Below are 18,383 nucleotides of genomic sequence, written 5' to 3'. Positions count from 1 at the left end.
TAATGGGTCTTAAGTTGTCATAATGTAAACCTTTATTTATCCAAGAAAGTCCCACTGAGATCACAAGACGGCAGGATAGATCAGTCATAATTAACAACACACGTTTACAGTCGCACAATTAGATTAGTTGTGTTTATGAGAGTTCTTCTATTACGTTTTTTTTTTAATCTGTCCTTTTCCTCTGTATCTACCTGCGTTGCAACAATGAAATTTCCCCATGTGTGGACAATAAAGGAATATCTTATCTAAATTTGCCGAATTGGAATCATTTATTTTAGTTTCCAGTCTTTTTGTCAGTTGCGGTTGAGACGGCAGAAATAATGGCGCCATGAAAGCATTTTATTCTCACTGCTTTTACATCATTTTCTTGCCATTTTAATCCCGCTACAATCACAAGATGGCGGCCGCAATCTCCACGGCAACAGAACCCGCGCGTCCCTCTAGCGTCACCACAACCATTGTGCCGCTGATCTCGCGGTGTTTCGTGAATGGAAGTGTCAACAGCGACAGGAGGCAGCAGGGAGTGGGGACACCAGCCTCTCAAATATCGGTAATTTCTGGCATATTTCCACCGGTACGCGCCAGGACACGGCGCGTGGCGCTTCAGCGACGTCACAGCCGTGTATACGTGCCGCAATCGGCTTTTTAATACGCGGTTTAAATGTAGAAAAAGCCCAGTCACGTCCCCAAATTGGCGGATCTGTCGCGATAAAGGTGAGCTAGCCTCGGTTAGCATATAGCATGGCATTTAGCTCCAGCATTAGCACCAGACACACTCACTTTTACAGTGTCTTCTCTGCCTCTGATCGCGCGTTTTACCCCGCGACGCGTGGCCGGACCGTCCGTGCGGGGTTTCGCGTGTCAAACGTCCACGTTGTCCGGGGTGACGTTTGTCGCGTGCGGGCGAGGGGCTCGGGGAGGGGGGGGGAGTTGTTGTGGCCGCCGTGGTGTTGTGCTATGCTAATCAGAGGCCCGCATTAAAACAGCCGAAGCTCGTGTATTGACACCGAAGCTACACTCGCCACATGTTTACCGGGACCACCGCCCACACGGCTTTCCACGGCACGTTTCGCACACGTTTTCACCCACATTCAGCTTTATAAACGTCTATTAATGCTTAGTAAAGGTGGCCTAGCCCAACGAGCAAGCTACATCCACCCAGTGTGTTTCTGTGTCAGTTCTGAAGCCAAAAATGTGAAATATTTAGCAATTAAGTCGCTATTTCTGATGGTGATTCATGTATTTTCATAACTAATAGTAGTAATGTTAAATGTATTGCAGTATTGGTTGGAGTTCCTTTGTGTGTAGCCTGATATCTGAGGCTGTGGGACACATTTTTAAACAATCAATAAAAAAATTCATGCCAAACATTATTTTAATTTATTTTTGTTGATAACGTCACAAATGGACCTGTCACGATAACAAAACAGCGACAGAAGATATTGCGATGAATTAGTATATCACGGAGACGTAAACCCGAACGCAGGAATATCCTGATAAATCCTTTTAAAAATGTGTAAGATTGTACAAAACCAAACCAAACAAACATGAGCTGCGATGCAAATACAGCAGAATGAAATACTAGCAGTTATTTAGTGTCCATGATGAGTGACAGAAGTTACTTATTTGTCCCTCTGCAGTTTAAGGCCAAGTACACACATAGACGGGTATTTGTATGAAGAATATTGCACCTTTTTAAATGACATAATCCTGCAGTTTTGTGTGTGTGGCGGTCAAATGGTAGAAAATGTATGCGCTTTATTAGCTGCCCGGCTAATCATGCTACAAAAAGAAAAGAAAACAAAGAATATGAGAAAAATGAGCCCCAAAAAATTTTGTTTCCGACTGAGCGATAAGTAGATATTTTAACTAATAACGGTTGAAAGAGAACAAATATGTTTTACTGTCCCTAGTGGGCGGGGTTAAGTGCAGTTCAGAGACTAACGGTCGGGGATCAAACGCTTTTACGGTCGACCTTAAACAACCTCGATGCTCGATACCGATTATGACACGGCCGCGATCATTCAGAAAGGATTCTTTTTTAGGTCAAGGTTTTATTTAGACAGTGATATTTTTGAATACAAAATCATACTTCTTTCTTTATCAAACGTCGTGGTCTTTTCTGATGCCGCTCGAGGTCGTTCTGAAACTGTTTGGGAAAAGTCACGTTTTGATACTTTTGACGACTCTTTTCTCTACAGTGCGGTTTGTACTTAAAGTTGCTCTGTGTAACTTTTCTGCTCGTTTCTAGGCTCGTCACGGTTATTATTACTATAGTAACTCGTCGTTCACTGAATGAGTGAAGTAAAGAACATGTTTATCGTAAAGTGGACAAACGTAATTTTGGTGGAAGACAGATTTGACCTGAGAGTTGATTAAGCTGAGCCGGTGAGCTGAGGCTAGCGCTACATGCTACGTGCTACATGCTAACTGTGCTTTTGCATTTGTGAACATTAGTAGATTAACTTTCCTCTGCTGAGCTCCGCTTCTGGTACTTTGAGTATCTTTGTTTGTTTACTGTGGTCAGTTGTTGGAAGTTTACTGCTGGTCAGATGTTTGTGTATACAGTGGTCAGATGTTTGTGTTTACTGCTGGTCAGATGTTTGTGTATATAGTGGTCAGATGTTTGTGTTTACTGCTGGTCAGATGTTTGTGTATACAGTGGTCAGATGTTTGTGTTTACTGCTGGTCAGATGTTTGTGTATATAGTGGTCAGATGTTTGTGTTTACTGCTGGTCAGATGTTTTTGTATATAGTGGTCAGATGTTTGTGTTTACTGCTGGTCAGATGTTTGTGTATACAGTGGTCAGATGTTTGTGTTTACTGTTGGTCAGATGTTTGTGTATATAGTGGTCAGATGTTTGTGTTTACTGCTGGTCAGATGTTTGTGTATATAGTGGTCAGATGTTTGTGTTTACTGTTGGTCAGATGTTTGTTTTTACTGCTGGTCAGATGTTTGTGTTTAGACTGGTCAGATGTTTGTGTTTACTGTGGTCAGATGTTTGTGTTTAGACTGTCAGATGTTTGTGTATACAGTGGTCAGATGTTTGTGTTTACTGTGGTCAGATGTTTGTGTTTACTGTTGGTCAGATGGTTGTATTTAGACTGGTCAGATGTTTGTGTTTAGACTGGTCAGATGTTTGTGTTTAGTGTGGTCAGATATCTGTTTACTGTGGTCACATGTTTGTGTATACAGTGGTCAGATGTTTGTGTTTACTGCTGCTCAGATGTTTGTGTTTACTGCTGCTCAGATGTTTGTGTTTACTACAGGTCACATGTTTGTGTTTACTGTTGGTCACATGTTTGTGTTTACTGTTGGTCACATGTTTGTGTTTACTACAGGACACATGTTTGTGTTTACTACAGGTCACATGTTTGTGTTTACTACAGGTCACATGTTTGTGTTTACTACAGGTCACATGCTTGTGTTTACTACAGGTCAGATGTTTGTGTTTACTGTTGGTCACATGTTTGTTTTTACTACAGGTCACATGTTTGTTTTTACTACAGGTCACATGCTTGTCAGCTTGATCGTTGCCGTAGCGACTGCAGGAGATGGACACACTTGCCCTAAGTTGAATCTTTGTCTCACTTTTTAACCCACGACTCACGTTTTTGAGCCACAATCAAATCTGTTTTTACTAAATGAATCGATTGACAATATTGAACGTTCTTGGTTTAAATGTTTGTGTCGTTTACTCGTTTTTTCTCGTAGATTTCCGGTTCAGACGAGCTGCCGACATCGCTCTGAGATGGGAGACGACCGGCCTTTTGTGTGCACTGCCCCCGGGTGTGGACAGGTAGAACTGCACCACTAACCACAACAACACAACAACAACAACACCACAGAACATACTTTATTGTGTGTCTTTGTTCCTTTGATTTCAGCGATTCACAAATGAAGACCACCTCTCGGTCCACAAACACAAACATGAAATGACGTTGAAATTTGGGCCGGCCCGAACGGATTCTGTCATCATCGCAGGTAATTACACGTTCATTACACATTTATTACACGTTTATTACATGTATATTACACGTTTATTACATGTTTATTACGTTATCGCAAGAGACGCAAAGAGTGAAGTCACTGTTCAGAGTAACACTTTTGTTTTAATGTAATTATTATATAGTGTCAATTAAACAGAAGGGCGGATACACGGCGAGCATAGGCAAAAGTGGGCGGGGCGGGATAAGAAAAAACAAATTAATAAATTCCTGAAAAGTTTTAGAATGTTCCGGACCTATTTCAGAAGTATAAAAACTTGCAGGAATATTATACAAAGTATGACATTATTTTGTGTTGTTACTCTTAATTGATATTTAAATTGTTTTCACAACTTTTCAATTTGGTTGAAATCGAGGTTAAAATGTTTGTGTCGTGACAACACGGGTTAGTGGTCCGGCAGTGGTCCGACCGACAGTGGTCGACAGTATAAGTCGCACCAGCCGAAAAATGCATAATAGAGAAGAAAAAAACATATAAGTCGCACTGGAGTATGAAATCGGGTTACAAGTGTGAAAATAACAAATAATATCACATATAAGGAATATAAGTATATAAGTATATATATAAGTACAAGTCGCACTCCGGGCAAAATTATGAAAAAAGGTGCGACTTATAGTCCGGAAAATACGGTATTAAACATTAGAAAAAAAAAGACTCAAGTTAAAAATAGACAAATTTAAAAAACAATTGGGAAAAGAGGAAGTCATTTAGAACTTAATATGCTCTAATTTTTCCTCTGTTTTTTTCCTTTACTTCCTTCTTCCTTTCCCCCTCTATTTTTCCTCTTTTTTTCTCTTTTTATTTTCCTTTTTTTTCTTTCTGATGCCACGCCCTTATTTTCTTTTTACTCCTTTACTTACCTTATGGTCCAGCTCGTTCTCTGTTGTTGCCATGTTTTGTTTCTGTTCTACGTTCTAATAATAAACTAAAATAACCCCGCCTCCAGCAGACCGTTCGCTCCGCCCCGTTCTCACCGGCGACGCCCTTTTCGTTTCAGACCAAACGCCGACGCCCACGCGCTTCCTGAAGAACTGCGAAGAGGTGGGATTATTCAACGAGCTGGCCACGTCGTTTGACTCGGAGTTCGCCAAGACGCACGACGACGAGCATCGGACGAAAAGCATGGTGAGCGCGACGGACGGGCGCTTTGGGTCGCCACGGAAACGACTCGCAGCGACACTTTGGGTTTCTTGCCGAAGACGTCAAAGCTACGAATGAAATGCGCGTAGAATGTAGTAAACGAGGGTGAAATAAATCTAAACGCTCTTCTAAATGGCCACTGATCTAAAATATCACTGGACTATAAATCGCACCAGCCGAAAAATGCATAATAGAGAAGAAAAAAAACATATATAAGTCGCACTGGAGTATGAAATGTGGTTGCAAGTGTGAAAATAACAAATAATATCGCATATAAGTCGCACCCGAGTATAAGTATGTAAGTATAAGTCGCACCCCGGCCAAAACTATGAAAAAAGGTGCGAATTATAGTCCAGAAAATACGGTACTTAAAGTTATTATTAAAATGTTCTTCTTTGCTACATAATTCCAGTCGTCTCTTCTTCTTCTTCTTCTTCTTCTTCTTCTTCTTCTTCTTCTTCTTCTTCTTCTTCTTCTTCTTCTTCTTCTTCTCCTTCTCCTTCTCCTTCTCCTCCTCCTCCTCCTCCTCCTCCTCCTCCTCCTCCTCCTCCTCCTCCTCCTCAGGACAGAATGGTGTAAAGTCTTGTGTCTTTTGTGCATTTCAGCCGGCTCCTTTACAAACGCCCTCGGACGTCAAAGATGAAGACGACAGCCCTTTGCAGGTCGACTCCTCGGCCCCGGGAAGTCCAGACTCCTCGTCCAGCATGTCCGACAGCTCCAGAGGCACCAAGGCAAGTCCACGCCCCTGTCACGCCACTGTCACGCCCCCGTCACGCCGCTGTCACGCCCCTGTCACAAGCAATAATCCACACTCCAAGTTCGACAGAAATGTACAAGTTTTGTTGTGTGAATGTGTAAAATAGGCTGATATGGTTCACTATTATTATTTTCTTTAATAAGTCCTACTTTAGCCTTGTTTTGGTCTTGCCTTGGTCAAACGTGACATTTATTTAAAGCGCCCCCTACAGGTCGGACGACTTGTTGAACTCACATGCAGTTAAGATGAATAAATATATTATTTTGCTAAAAAATGTTATCACAGAATCGTTTATAATTCCACACTATAACGTCACACTAGGAAATTACCCAGCAAATACTGTGCCAAAACTCATCTAATGTCATCATATTTTTTTTTATTTGACAAATGAAAATATATGAGAGCGACTTCATTTTGTTGAATTAATGTTTATAGGGTCAAAAAAGTTGTTTCTTTAGTGTAAATTCTGCTTAAACTTTGACTGGAATGAGTGTCCCTCGTGTGATGTCACTTCCTGTCATTTTTCTATAGATTTATTTGACGTTTTCTCCACAAATACCTTCTCAATTGGTGTAAAACTATAATCTATATGTACAACAGGTATATAAATTGTAAAACCCTGTCATACGTCACTTTAAACTAAACCAAGTCACTCTTTAGTTTTATTTTAACTAATTGTGTCTAAACAAACGTGTATTTAAATGAGTCCATTAAAAACATGTCGGATGAATCGTACTTTTGAAATATGATTAATCACGTTTAATCACGTTCAATCACGTTTAATCACGTTTAATCACGTTTAATCACATTTAATCGCACAGCGCACTTACCTTAATGTAATTGTTTACGCAGAACACACAGTCGCACAGTTTAAACATATTTAATTATTTCACAAATCTGACACATTAGTATATTTAAAGTATTTCCTGATTGATATGTGGTCACATGGTGTAAACGGCCGTGGTTTGGTGACCGGGGAGATTATTCGTGGCACAACGCGAGTCACGGGAGACGAGTTCCAACACCAAAAAAATACACATACAAACGTTTCCTTTCTTGGCGCCCGATAATCGTGATTTATTGTAAAATCGGGATATTCGTCGCTCTAAAACGTTACGCCGTGATATCCTTGTTGCGTTTTTAGTTTGTTCTGCCGAGTCGTCTTTGAGTTTCTATGATTAATGGCACGAGTTAACGCTTTAGCTTTGATGCCGCTAATTCAAATATCGCTAGACTATTTCCGTTATCGCATTAAAACAAAACGGATATTGAATATTGCTTGTTTTACTCGCATTGTGCCGCCCTAGTCCTGGTTTTGACGCTTTAAATCTGTAAAAAAAAAAAAAGTCTTCGCTGTGACAGGCCGCGATGTACATTTCACTTTTCGTTTTCGACTTTCATTCGTCCGTTTTGTATCGACCCCGGTCCACGCGGAGTTAATCGACGGCGCCACGTTCTCGTTCACAGGAGATCATCAGAAAGCCCGTGGCGTCCTCGGCTCCGACACCGACCATCGTCCGTCCGGGGTCTCTGCCTCTGCACCTGAGCAGCGAGCACTTCCAGCCGACGCTCCCCTCCCCCACCTCCGTCATCACACAAGCCCCGCCCTCCAACCGGCAGCTCGGGTGAGTCCGTTCCCCGATAAGGGTCAGCTCATTTTCAACTCCGAGGTACTATTAAAGGGCACGTATTGACGTTTTTGAGCTTTTAGCCACGTTCCAGCGTCGTCGGAACCTTGTGTTTTGCTTCGTTCGAGTTTGTTTGGTAAATGCTCTCCCTCTGAGCCTCAGAAAATACTCCAAATATCGTTCCGAATATCCTGATTTGTGACGTCACAGGTAGAGCTCTTGAGATCCTCTGTGACGTTTTTAAGTCCATAAATTGGCATTTGACTCTTAAAAAAAGAGACAGAAAATGAAGCGCAAAAACGAGCGCCGCGAGCCGAGAGCGAAGCTAGGCTAAACCGTACTAAAGGTGCAGTACCAGGGAGTGGCCACTAGTCATCTGCCTCGTGGACAGAGGGTAGTGACTTATCCAGATAATAACATGGATCCACGGCCCGCCCCGGGGAAACCAGCGGTACCGTCAGCGCCCAAACAAGTGTGGATCTCGCCTCCGCATTAGACGCTAGCCGCGGTTAGCTTCAGTTGGCTCGAAAGGTAAACGGTGGGGAGCGTGAAGATTGAGTTGTGTAGAATGTACCTTATATACGGTCTCGGAAACATCCCCAGTATTCAGATAAAGTCTTAATTTCAGAGTTTATTTGGCCAGGCTCATTAAGATCGAGCCATTGAAGCGACATTAGCACTGTGTGTCGTGTTTCGCGTTAGCCGAGTCAGAGTCGAATGTGTCCTGGCGCTGCAGATGGCCAGTCCAGACCTGTTTTTCAAGACAATTCTGGACACGAGCTTGAATTTCGGGACAGCCCTCACTGTTTTGGGGCTTCTAGAGGGGCGTTCGTCTGAATGTTAAAATCTCCTACGAAATCAGACGACGACAAACCGTTGTGTTCTGATCTGTTTTAGAAAAGTCAAAACGCCTTTAATCCATCTTGGCTGTTAAATATTAAAATGTATCCTTCATGACCTTCACCACGGCTCAAGGACAAACCCAAATATATATATTAGTATTTAAAGTGCCTATGACAGGGTTTTATGATTTTCTAATTTTGACTTTATTTAGTGTGTTTATACCTGTTGTACATATACATTATAGTTTTACACCAATCGAGCTGGTATTTGTGGAGAAAACTTTGAAAACATCTGTGTCTGTAGAATTTACTCAAAGAAAAATTTTTTTTGACTCTTTAATTCAACAAAATAAAGTTGCTCTCATATATTTTCATTTGTCAAATTGAAATAATTGTGTTCCCGGACCAGACCAACATCACATGATCTCTCTGGGTGGAGTCTGCATGTCCTCCCCGTGTTACCGTGGGTTCTCTCCGGGTTCTCCGGCTCCTCCCACCGTCCAAAGACATGCATGTGTTAGGCAAAATTGGCAACTGGCAATGGACAGGTATTGAAAATTAGCATATTCTGCTATATACACTTAAAATATTGCATCTGGTTTGTCCAATGCTATGTCCTTAATACTACATAATGTTTAGAATTTCACTGGGATAACATTTAAATTTTATTTTAGCAAAATTCTTAAAATATTTATCTTAACTGCATTTCAGTTCAATGAGCCGTCCGACCTGTAGGGGGCACTTTAACGTTGACCCCTCCCAAAAAAATCAATCTTGCTTTCGTCACTAACTTTGTTTCTAAATATTTACGGGTGGTGCAAAGTGGCATTTGGTTTTATTCTGTTTGTTTGAGAAAGTAACGATGACAAAAGAACAATAAGGTAATTTATGACACGTCTTAAGGTGAAGAAACTTAAATGGCAGATTTCCCTCCAAAACGCTGCGTCGCCATTGGTCAAAACGCTGCATTTCTTTTCAACAGGTCTCCAACCAGCGCTTACCCACTCATGAGGCACCTCCCCAACGGCCAGACGGTTCCTCTGCTGCCCAGCCCACAGATGACCTCAGTGATATCTGTAAGGACACACGTGTGCACACGCTTACGCACACGCTTACGCACACGCACACACGGCTCGTTCAAGTCAAAGTGTGTACCGTATTTTTCAGACTATAAGTTGCACCTTTTTTCAGTTTCCCGGGGTGCGACTTATACTCCAGAGCGACTTATATGTGATATTATACGTTATTTTCACACTGGCAACCACAAGAGGGCGCTCTAGGCTCTGAGCGACACAGAAGAATCTGCACTTCCTCTTCCTCTGGAGTTTGTGGAGTTGTTTAGAAGTGACACAGAGGAAGAAGAATTCAATGGATTTAGTGATTTGGGATAAAACTGATGCTTTGGTAAACTTGTTAGCATGTTCTTTATGCTATAGTTATCTGAATAACTGTTAATATGTTACGTTAACATACCAGACACTTACCACAGTTCTGTCTGTGCGTCATGTAGCTGAAGGTGTTAGCGTTAGCATACGTCATGTAACTGAAGGTGTTAGCGTTAGCATACGTACACCTATTCACCATCTCCTCTCATCTGTTATTATTTTAAACTGCATTTCAAGATGAAATGTCTGTTCTTGGTCTTGGATTTGATCAAATACATTTCCCCAAAAATGTGACTTATTTATGTTTTTTTCTTCTCTATTATGCATTTTTGGGCTGGTGCGACTTATACTCCGAAGCGACTTACGGCAGTGTTTTTAGAGGCGTAACGACACAGAATAGTGTAGATCTTTGGTCTGATTTCCACGTCTGTGTCGGTCCTATTGCAACCAAACAAAAACTGGGATAGAGTTTAACGTGTTCTCTATTGGAATCACTTCACTAAAAGTCTTTACGTGGACGATATGAAATGTTTTGATTATTGTGCGGAAAAACAACACGATTTAACGATAACTTGCGATGATTGAGACTTTGTGACAAAACAACAGTGAAATCTTTCATTTTCTTTCATTCCCTTGGTCTGACATGTGGTTATTCCTCATGTTTGTGACCGGCTTTACGGACTTTTACTTTCTGAAAGACAAAATACAGGTAAGTAAAAAAAGGTTGTTTACATTTAAGTCTATTTTGTGGACGATATATATAATTGTCATGATTATTATTTTTTGGTTCTTACGATTATATTGCGAAAGTATGTTTTGTTTATTGAAAGGCATTTTTAATTTGTAACGGATCAAAATGAGGAAAAAACAAAGAAACTAGAATCCAAAAAGATTTAAATAAATTTCTTTCTCGTGTCTTCAACATTCTTTTTAATCTTTAACTGGGGTTTTAATTTTTTTATTTTTATGTCTACTGTTACTTTGTTTTTAAAAGAGCCACCGATTAATCAACTCTAAAAATATAATCATGGTTGTATTTTTTATATATATATATCAAAAAGACAGCAACCAGCGACTAAAAATGTTTAAATATAATCAATAATATGCTTCATTTGTAAATATTCTCTGTCTAGAAGCTTTGAGTCACCACATTTCAACCTTTTATTTAATTAATAATGTATTTAAAAAACTTCAATATACAATAGAAATAATGGTTCGACTAATCAAAATAAAATCGCTAAAATAATTGTTAGTTTCGTGCTGTCACAGTGAAAAAGGGCAATTTGTTTTTGGATAACTTAATTACCGGTGGGTTTGTAGTTGTTGTTTCAAACCTGGTGAATGTCAGTCTTGATTGGCGTCTCTCGTGTGTGTTGTAGCTCGCCCGCCCCGCCCCCTCCGTGCCCAACGTCCCCGGGATCCCTGGGCCCCCGATCGGCACTGGAAGCAGCAACTCGTCGTCTCCGTCTGGATACAGCGTGCACTCGGAGACCAGGATGGTGAGTGGAGTGTCTGTGTGTCTGTGTGTCTGTGTGTCTGTGTGTCTGTGTCTGTGTCTGTGTCTGTGTCTGTGTCTGTGTCTGTGTCTGTGTCTCTGTGTCTCTGTGTCTCTGTGTCTCTGTGTCTCTGTGTCTCTGTGTCTCTGTGTCTCTGTCTCTGTGTCTCTGTGTCTCTGTGTCTCTGTGTGTCTGTGTGTCTGTGTGTCTGTGTGTCTGTGTGTCTGTGTCTGTGTGTCTGTGTCTGTGTCTGTGTCTGTGTCTGTGTGTCTGTTAGGTCGATCCAATAGAAACGTGTGAAAACGTCTTTAAACGTATGATTTGGGGTTTGATTATCAGAAATATCTCCTTACACTTTTACTTTTTCGTTTTTATTTTTAATCGTCCGTTTTTGTCACATTTTCTACCATGAATTATATTGAAAATGTGCCATCTTCAAAAACGACCTTCACGACTCGACTTTAGATATACAGCCCACCTCGGCTGATGGAAATGTGTTTCCTGTGCGTCCCAGAGGTTAAAGGCCGCGCTGAGTCATCAAAGCTCTGGCTCTGACGGAGGCTCCATCCCAGCCGCGCCCCAAAGACGAGAACAAAGCTATCAGCCCGGCCAGAACTCCGACGCTCCGTCGCCCGCGCAGCCACAGGTGAGACGGGCCGAGAGGAGGGGCTTAAGGCTGTGAAGCCCCTCCTCCCGAGAGCAGAGGAGGGGCTTTAGGCTGTGGCCCCTCCCCACGAGAGCAGAGGAGGGGCTTTAGGCTGTGAAGAGTAGCAGAGGGGCTTTAAGCTACGTACACACCGCGGCGGCCAAATCGCGCCCGACGCAGAAGTTGGATGCCTGTACATTTGAAGACAAACGCCCCGGACGCGTGTTCTCGACGCCCCGGACTCACGTCCTGCACATGCTCAGTGGACGAGTTGTGCTGTGTTGCTTTTCTCGTGGTGTAAATGGAGTTTAATGTTGGACCATGGCTTTGGTTTATTAACTTTACAAAGTCCAAAAGCGGAGGCGATGGGCTCCGGGGCAGATACTTCAGAGCTGAGCAGAGTTTAGTCAATATCATTATTTGCTCCAAGAGCTGTGTCTTAAGAATTTTTTTTATCTTGCGGGGTTTGTTTTGGGTCTTTTTCCGGGTCGTGCGTAGCACGTCATCTCTGATTGGCTGCTGCGGCGCATCTGCCGCAGAAAGTTGAACAAAGCTGAACATGTCGCTGGCCGCTTTGGGCGCCTCTTAAAGCGTCGAGGACGTACGAAAATGCACGTATCGCGGGAAGCGCAGGACGCGCTCGACGCGCGTTTACATAGACTTAGAATGTAAACTGGGCGCTTCAGCCGCCGCGGTCTGTAACCCCCTTTAGGCTGTGAAGAGCAGAGGAGGGGCTTTTGGCTGTGAAGCCCCTCCTCCCCATAGCAGAGGACACTTTTAGAGACACTTCAAACAACAACAACATCTGATCTTTTGACTCCGTGTCCTTGGCTCAGGTGTCGCCTGCTCAGCCCACTGGGGGGCGCAGGCGTCGCGCCTCGGAGATGGACCCAGACGAAAGGAGGCAGCGTTTTCTGGAAAGAAACAGAGCGGCGGCGTCACGATGTCGACAGAAACGAAAGCTGTGGGTGAACTCTTTGGAGAAGAAGGCGGACGACATGGCGTCCATGAACATGTCTCTAACGGTCAGTCGGAGGACACGGGTCAGTCCCACGTCACGGGTCAGTTCATCTGAGTGAGGTCGATGGCGTGTTTGTGTTTCAGAATGAAGTGACTCTTCTGAAGAACGAGGTTGCTCAGCTCAAACAGCTTCTGTTGGCTCATAAAGACTGTCCTGTGACAATGATGCAGAAGAAAGCTGCTCTGTTAGGTAACGCCCTAGTGTCTCCTTTAGAAACACCACCTTCATCTCCTTTAAGCTGCTCTGTTAGGTAACGCCCTAGTGTCTCCTCTAGAAACACCACCTTCATCTCCTTTAAGCTGCTCTGTTAGGTAACGCCCTAGTGTCTCCTCTAGAAACACCACCTTCATCTCCTTTAAGCTGCTCTGTTAGGTAACGCCCCAGTGTCTCCTCTAGAAACACCACCTTCATCTCCTTTAAGCCGCTCTGTTAGGTAACGCCCTAGTGTCTCCTCTAGAAACACCACCTTCATCTCCTTTAAGCTGCTCTGTTAGGTAACGCCCTAGTGTCTCCTCTGGAAACACCACCTTCATCTCCTTTAAGCTGCTCTGTTAGGTAACGCCCTAGTGTCTCCTCTAGAAACACCACCTTCATCTCCTTTAAGCCGCTCTGTTAGGTAACGCCCTAGTGTCTCCTCTAGAAACACCACCTTCATCTCCTTTAAGCTGCTCTGTTAGGTAACGCCCTAGTGTCTCCTCTAGAAACACCACCTTCATCTCCTTTAAGCTGCTCTGTTAGGTAACGCCCCAGTGTCTCCTCTAGAAACACCACCTTCATCTCCTTTAAGCCGCTCTGTTAGGTAACGCCCTAGTGTCTCCTCTAGAAACACCACCTTCATCTCCTTTAAGCTGCTCTGTTAGGTAACGCCCTAGTGTCTCCTCTGGAAACACCACCTTCATCTCCTTTAAGCTGCTCTGTTAGGTAACGCCCTAGTGTCTCCTCTAGAAACACCACCTTCATCTCCTTTAAGCCGCTCTGTTAGGTAACGCCCTAGTGTCTCCTCTAGAAACACCACCTTCATCTCCTTTAAGCTGCTCTGTTAGGTAACGCCCTAGTGTCTCCTCTAGAAACACCACCTTCATCTCCTTTAAGCTGCTCTGTTAGGTAACGCCCCAGTGTCTCCTGTAGAAACACCACCTTCATCTCCTTTAAGCCGCTCTGTTAGGTAACGCCCCAGTGTCTCCTGTAGAAACACCACCTTCATCTCCTTTAAGCTGCTCTGTTAGGTAACGCCCTAGTGTCTCCTCTAGAAACACCACCTTCATCTTCTTTAAGCTGCTCTGTTAGGTAACGCCCCAGTGTCTCCTCTAGAAACACCACCGTCATCTCCTTTAAGCTGCTCTGTTAGGTAACGCCCCAGTGTCTCCTGTAGAAACACCACCTTCATCTCCTTTAAGCTGCTCTGTTAGGTAACGCCCCAGTGTCTCCTCTAGAAACACCACCTTCATCTCCTTTAAGCCGCTCTGTTAGGTAACGCCCTAGTGTCTCCTCTAGAAACACCACCTTCATCTCCTTTAAGCCGCTCTGTTAGGTAATGCCCTAGTGTCTCCTCTAGAAACACCACCTTCATCTCCTTTAAGCTGCTCTGTTACGTAACGCCCTAGTGTCTCCTGTAGTAAAACCACCTTCATCTCCTTTTCCTACATTTATCCAAAAATCCATAATATTTTGAGTTTGTAATTATTTCTTTATGATTTAAGCATTTCTTTATCCTGCCTTTAAACCACATTTACCACATTTTGCATTTGTTTATTAGTTTATTTGGGCCGGTTTGACATGGTTTCTAAATGTGGCCCCTCGACGAGGAGTTTAGGCTCGTTTCCACTGGTTCGCTCTGGAGTCGACTGGTTCAAAAGTCTCTCCAAAGTGAACCGTAGCGGCTCATTTCACCCGGTCCGACCCACTTTTACACCAGAGCGAGATGATTGGACGAGAGGGATCGAGACACAACGTGTGACATGAGACGTTACAGCGCGATGTGAAACGTGATGTAGAGAAATAACAGCAGAACGAGCCCATGATAAAGCCACAGATTCTTCTCTAAGCTTTGCTAAAGCTCTAAAGTTATCTTAAGCATTCTAAAGTTATTTTAAGTGCTCTTAAGCGTGATCTCAAGCACTCTAAATTGCTCTAAAGTTATCTAAATCGCTCTAAAGTGATCTTCAGCGCTCTTAAGTGATCTGAATCGCTCTAAAGTGATCTAAACCGCTCTAAAGTGATCTGAATCGCTCTAAAGTGATCTAAACCGCTCTAAAGTGATCTTCAGCGCTCTAAAGTGATCTTCAGCGCTCTAAAGTGATCTTCAGCGCTCTAAAGTGATCTGAATTGCTCTAAAGTGATCTGAATTGCTCTAAAGTGATCTGAATCGCTCTAAAGTGATCTGAATCGCTCTAAAGTGATCTAAACCGCTCTAAAGTGATCTAAACCGCTCTAAAGTGATCTTAGCCGCTTTAAAGTGCTCTAAACCTCTCTAAAGTGATTTAAAGCGCTCTAAATTGCTCTAAAGTGATCTAAGTTGCTCTAAAGTGCTTTACAGTTATCTAAAGCGCTCTAAATTGCTCTTAAGTGATCCAAATTCCTCTAAACTGCTCTTAAGTGATCTAAGCCGATCTAAAGTGATCTGAAATGCTCTAAAGCGCTCTAAAGTGATCTGAAATGCTCTAAAGCGCTCTAAAGTGATTTAAACTGATCTAAACTGATCTAAAGCGTTCTAAAGTGAACGGTCTGAAGGCCAGGGCCAGTCAAACGTGTCTTCCTTGTTTCTTGTTATTATTTACTCTTATTATTTGCTTGATGTCCCATCTCCACCTCATCTAACGGCCCGTACGTCTCACTCTCTAAGGGTGACGTGTGTGTGTATGTGCCCAGCTGCAGGAGGAGTCGCCGAGGACCCGGTCGAGCCCGTCGCTTCCCCGACCGCCGCCGCCGTCGTCCAGCACGGCCCCTCGCCGCCCGCCTCCGCCCCCAGCCCCGTGCCCTCCATCAATGGCATGAGCGTCCGCGCCGCCGAGGCCGTGGCCATCCTGGCCGGGATGGGCTCGGGGCAAACAGGGGGCGTCCTCATGTCCACGCTGTCCCCCTCCGCCCCGAGATGATTGCCAACTTGAGCGAGGGTGTGAACAAGGGCGTGTTTGAATGACTGGATGAGGGGCGACGCCCCCTTTAGCGCTCACAGTGCCTCCGCCCTCACAAACTCTGCGTTTGTAAATCTGTCCCGTTTATGAAGCGGAACGGCGCTGTAAATGGATCTACGGTCGTCATGTCGTTCTCTCCTCAGAACACGGCTTTATTCGCCCTTCGACCCGAAGCCCGATCAGCCATTCGCCGTCTGGACCCGCCCCCCGGCAACCAGCCCACCCACGGCAACCGGCTCGCTCGGCGGCTCAAACGTGTGCGGCGTTCAGGACATTCCCCGCTTGAAATAACGGTTACGGTAAATGCGTCGGGTTCATGTTTCTTAATCGTTCAAAGTCAATTAACGCTTTTCCCGCCTCCATTTTGTCTCGCAACTTTTTACTATAATTTATTTTTTGATATTTATGTTAGTCGTCGTCGTAGCCCTTTGTTGCACTCGGAGACGTCGCAAAGGCGTGGCTGGTCCGGCTTCGTCGTCGTCGCGGCGCTGTCCCTCCCCAGGCGCTTCCCTCTACTGCGTAATATATATATATATTATATCTCCTGTAAATACTGTGTAAGAAAAGATTTTAAAGACGTTGATTGTTGATATTTGCAGTAAAGATGGCACTGGGGGACATGTGGAGTACTTTGTGTCCTTTTGTCTGACGGTGCGCCCCCTGCTGTGCGCCGCGTGCCATTGCTTTGCCTGGAACGTGTCAGAGCTGCTTTTTTAAACGGAAATGTGAGAGAGAAACGCACGTTTAAAAGTGTTTTTCAGAACGGGAACGACGACTGAAAATGACAGAAACGCAGAGATCATCGTTCTTTCTTTTTGAGCAGGACTAAAGCCAGAAGGTTTTACCGTATTTTCAGGACTATAAGTCGCACCAGCCAAAAAATGCATAATAAAGAAAAAAACATATCTAAGTCGCACTGGAGTATGAAATGCGGTTGCAAGTGTGAAAATAACAAATAATGTCACATATAAATCGCTCCGGAGTATAAGTATAAGTCGCACCCCGTGAAAAAAACTATGCAACTTATAGTCCGGAAAGTACGGTAATCTAGTTTCTTTATTTAGTTTTATCTGTCTTGCTTTCATTGTTGTTTTTTTCCTCCTTTCCCCCTTTATTTCTTTCTTTTGTCTTTCTTTCTCTCTGAGTTTAAACACTAAAGTCAAAATGTTCCATGTTGTTTCTTTGTTTCTTTCATTCTTTCTTTTGTTTTTAGAATTATTTTTTTTGTATTTCTTTATGAGCAGAACTAATCTAGTTTATTTCTTCTTCTTTTTTTCCTTTTTTTCATATATACAAGTTTTTTTTTCCCTTCTGTTGTTTCTTTGTTCCTTCTTGTCTTTTTAAAATGGGTTGTCTTTCTTTGTGGGAAAGACTAAAGCCAAAATGTTCTAAATCTAGTTCATTTTAATTTTTTTTTTTTTTTTTTTCCCTCATTTTTTCCTTTCTTTCTTACTTTGTTTTTGTCTTTCTTTCTTTTTGTCTTTCTTTGTTTTTGTCTTTCTTTCTTTCTTTCTGAGCAGGACTAAAGCCTAAATGTTCCATGTTTTAATCTAGTTTATTTTGTCTGGTTCTGTGTTTTTTTCTGTCTTTCTTCCGTAGCACTTATTTTCCTCTTTTCCTCTCAGAGTTTGTCCTTTGAGACGCTCTTGTTTCTGAAACATTACAAACATCAAACACCAAACGACCTGTAACTGAACAAACACGTTCAGTTTGTGCTTTCCACAGCTGAACGTCCCGGGCAAAGCAATGTCGTCTCCATGGAAACCAGAAGAGTCGCACACGATGACTCCCAGAAACACCTCGTCGCCGAGCGGTGCCTGGCGTTTGTACCGGACCCTCAGAACTGCATGGCTGACCGCTCCGCTGACCGCTCCGCTGACCGCTCCGCTGACCGCTCCTGACCGCTCTTGACCGCCGCTGACCGCTCCTGACCGCCGCTGTCCGCTCCTGACTGCTGCTGACCGCCCCTGACCGCTCCTGACTGCTGCTGACCGCTCCTGACCGCCGCTGTCCGCTCCTGACTGCTGCTGACCGCCCCTGACCGCTCCTGACTGCTGCTGACCGCTCCTGACAGCCGCTCCTGACTGCTGCTGACCGCCGCTGTCCGCTCCTGACTGCTGCTGACCGCCGCTGACCGCTCCTGACTGCCGCTGTCCGCTCCTGACTGCTGCTGACCGCTCCTGACTGCTGCTGACCGCCGCTGTCCGCTCCTGACCGCTCCTGACTGCTGCTGACCGCTCCTGACCGCCGCTGTCCGCTCCTGACTGCTGCTGACCGCCGCTGTCCGCTCCTGACTGCTGCTGACCGCTCCTGACCGCCGCTGTC

At 43.9% G+C, this 18,383-nt stretch overlaps 1 protein-coding gene across 3 annotated transcripts; it reads left to right on the top strand.

Annotated features, from left to right (window-relative positions):
- Nucleotides 1-464: 464 nt before the first annotated feature.
- Nucleotides 465-16,689, top strand: atf7b (activating transcription factor 7b). Of its 3 annotated transcripts, none has more exons than XM_072451526.1 (12): nt 465-550; nt 3,716-3,800; nt 3,889-3,985; nt 5,007-5,134; nt 5,755-5,880; nt 7,374-7,531; nt 9,359-9,452; nt 11,141-11,260; nt 11,772-11,903; nt 12,740-12,928; nt 13,008-13,113; nt 15,793-16,687. In XM_072451526.1, the coding sequence occupies exons 1-12, from the start codon at nt 489-491 to the stop codon at nt 16,017-16,019; spliced, it is 1,524 nt and encodes a 507-aa protein (XP_072307627.1). In that variant the 5' UTR covers nt 465-488; the 3' UTR covers nt 16,020-16,687. The 3 variants fall into 3 exon arrangements, with proteins under 3 accessions (XP_072307627.1, XP_072307629.1, XP_072307628.1); XM_072451527.1 differs by lacking the exon at nt 465-550 and adding an exon at nt 610-714 and having other exon boundaries at nt 15,793-16,689; XM_072451528.1 differs by lacking the exon at nt 11,772-11,903 and having other exon boundaries at nt 15,793-16,689.
- Nucleotides 16,690-18,383: the final 1,694 nt, after the last annotated feature.

Source organism: Eucyclogobius newberryi, unplaced genomic scaffold (assembly GCF_026437365.1).
Source record: "Eucyclogobius newberryi isolate DKJ021-1_F unplaced genomic scaffold, fEucNew1.0.hap1 SCAF_19, whole genome shotgun sequence".
NCBI classification, from domain to species: domain Eukaryota; kingdom Metazoa; phylum Chordata; class Actinopteri; order Gobiiformes; family Gobiidae; genus Eucyclogobius; species Eucyclogobius newberryi.
This window is presented reverse-complemented; position numbering and strand designations above follow the sequence as displayed.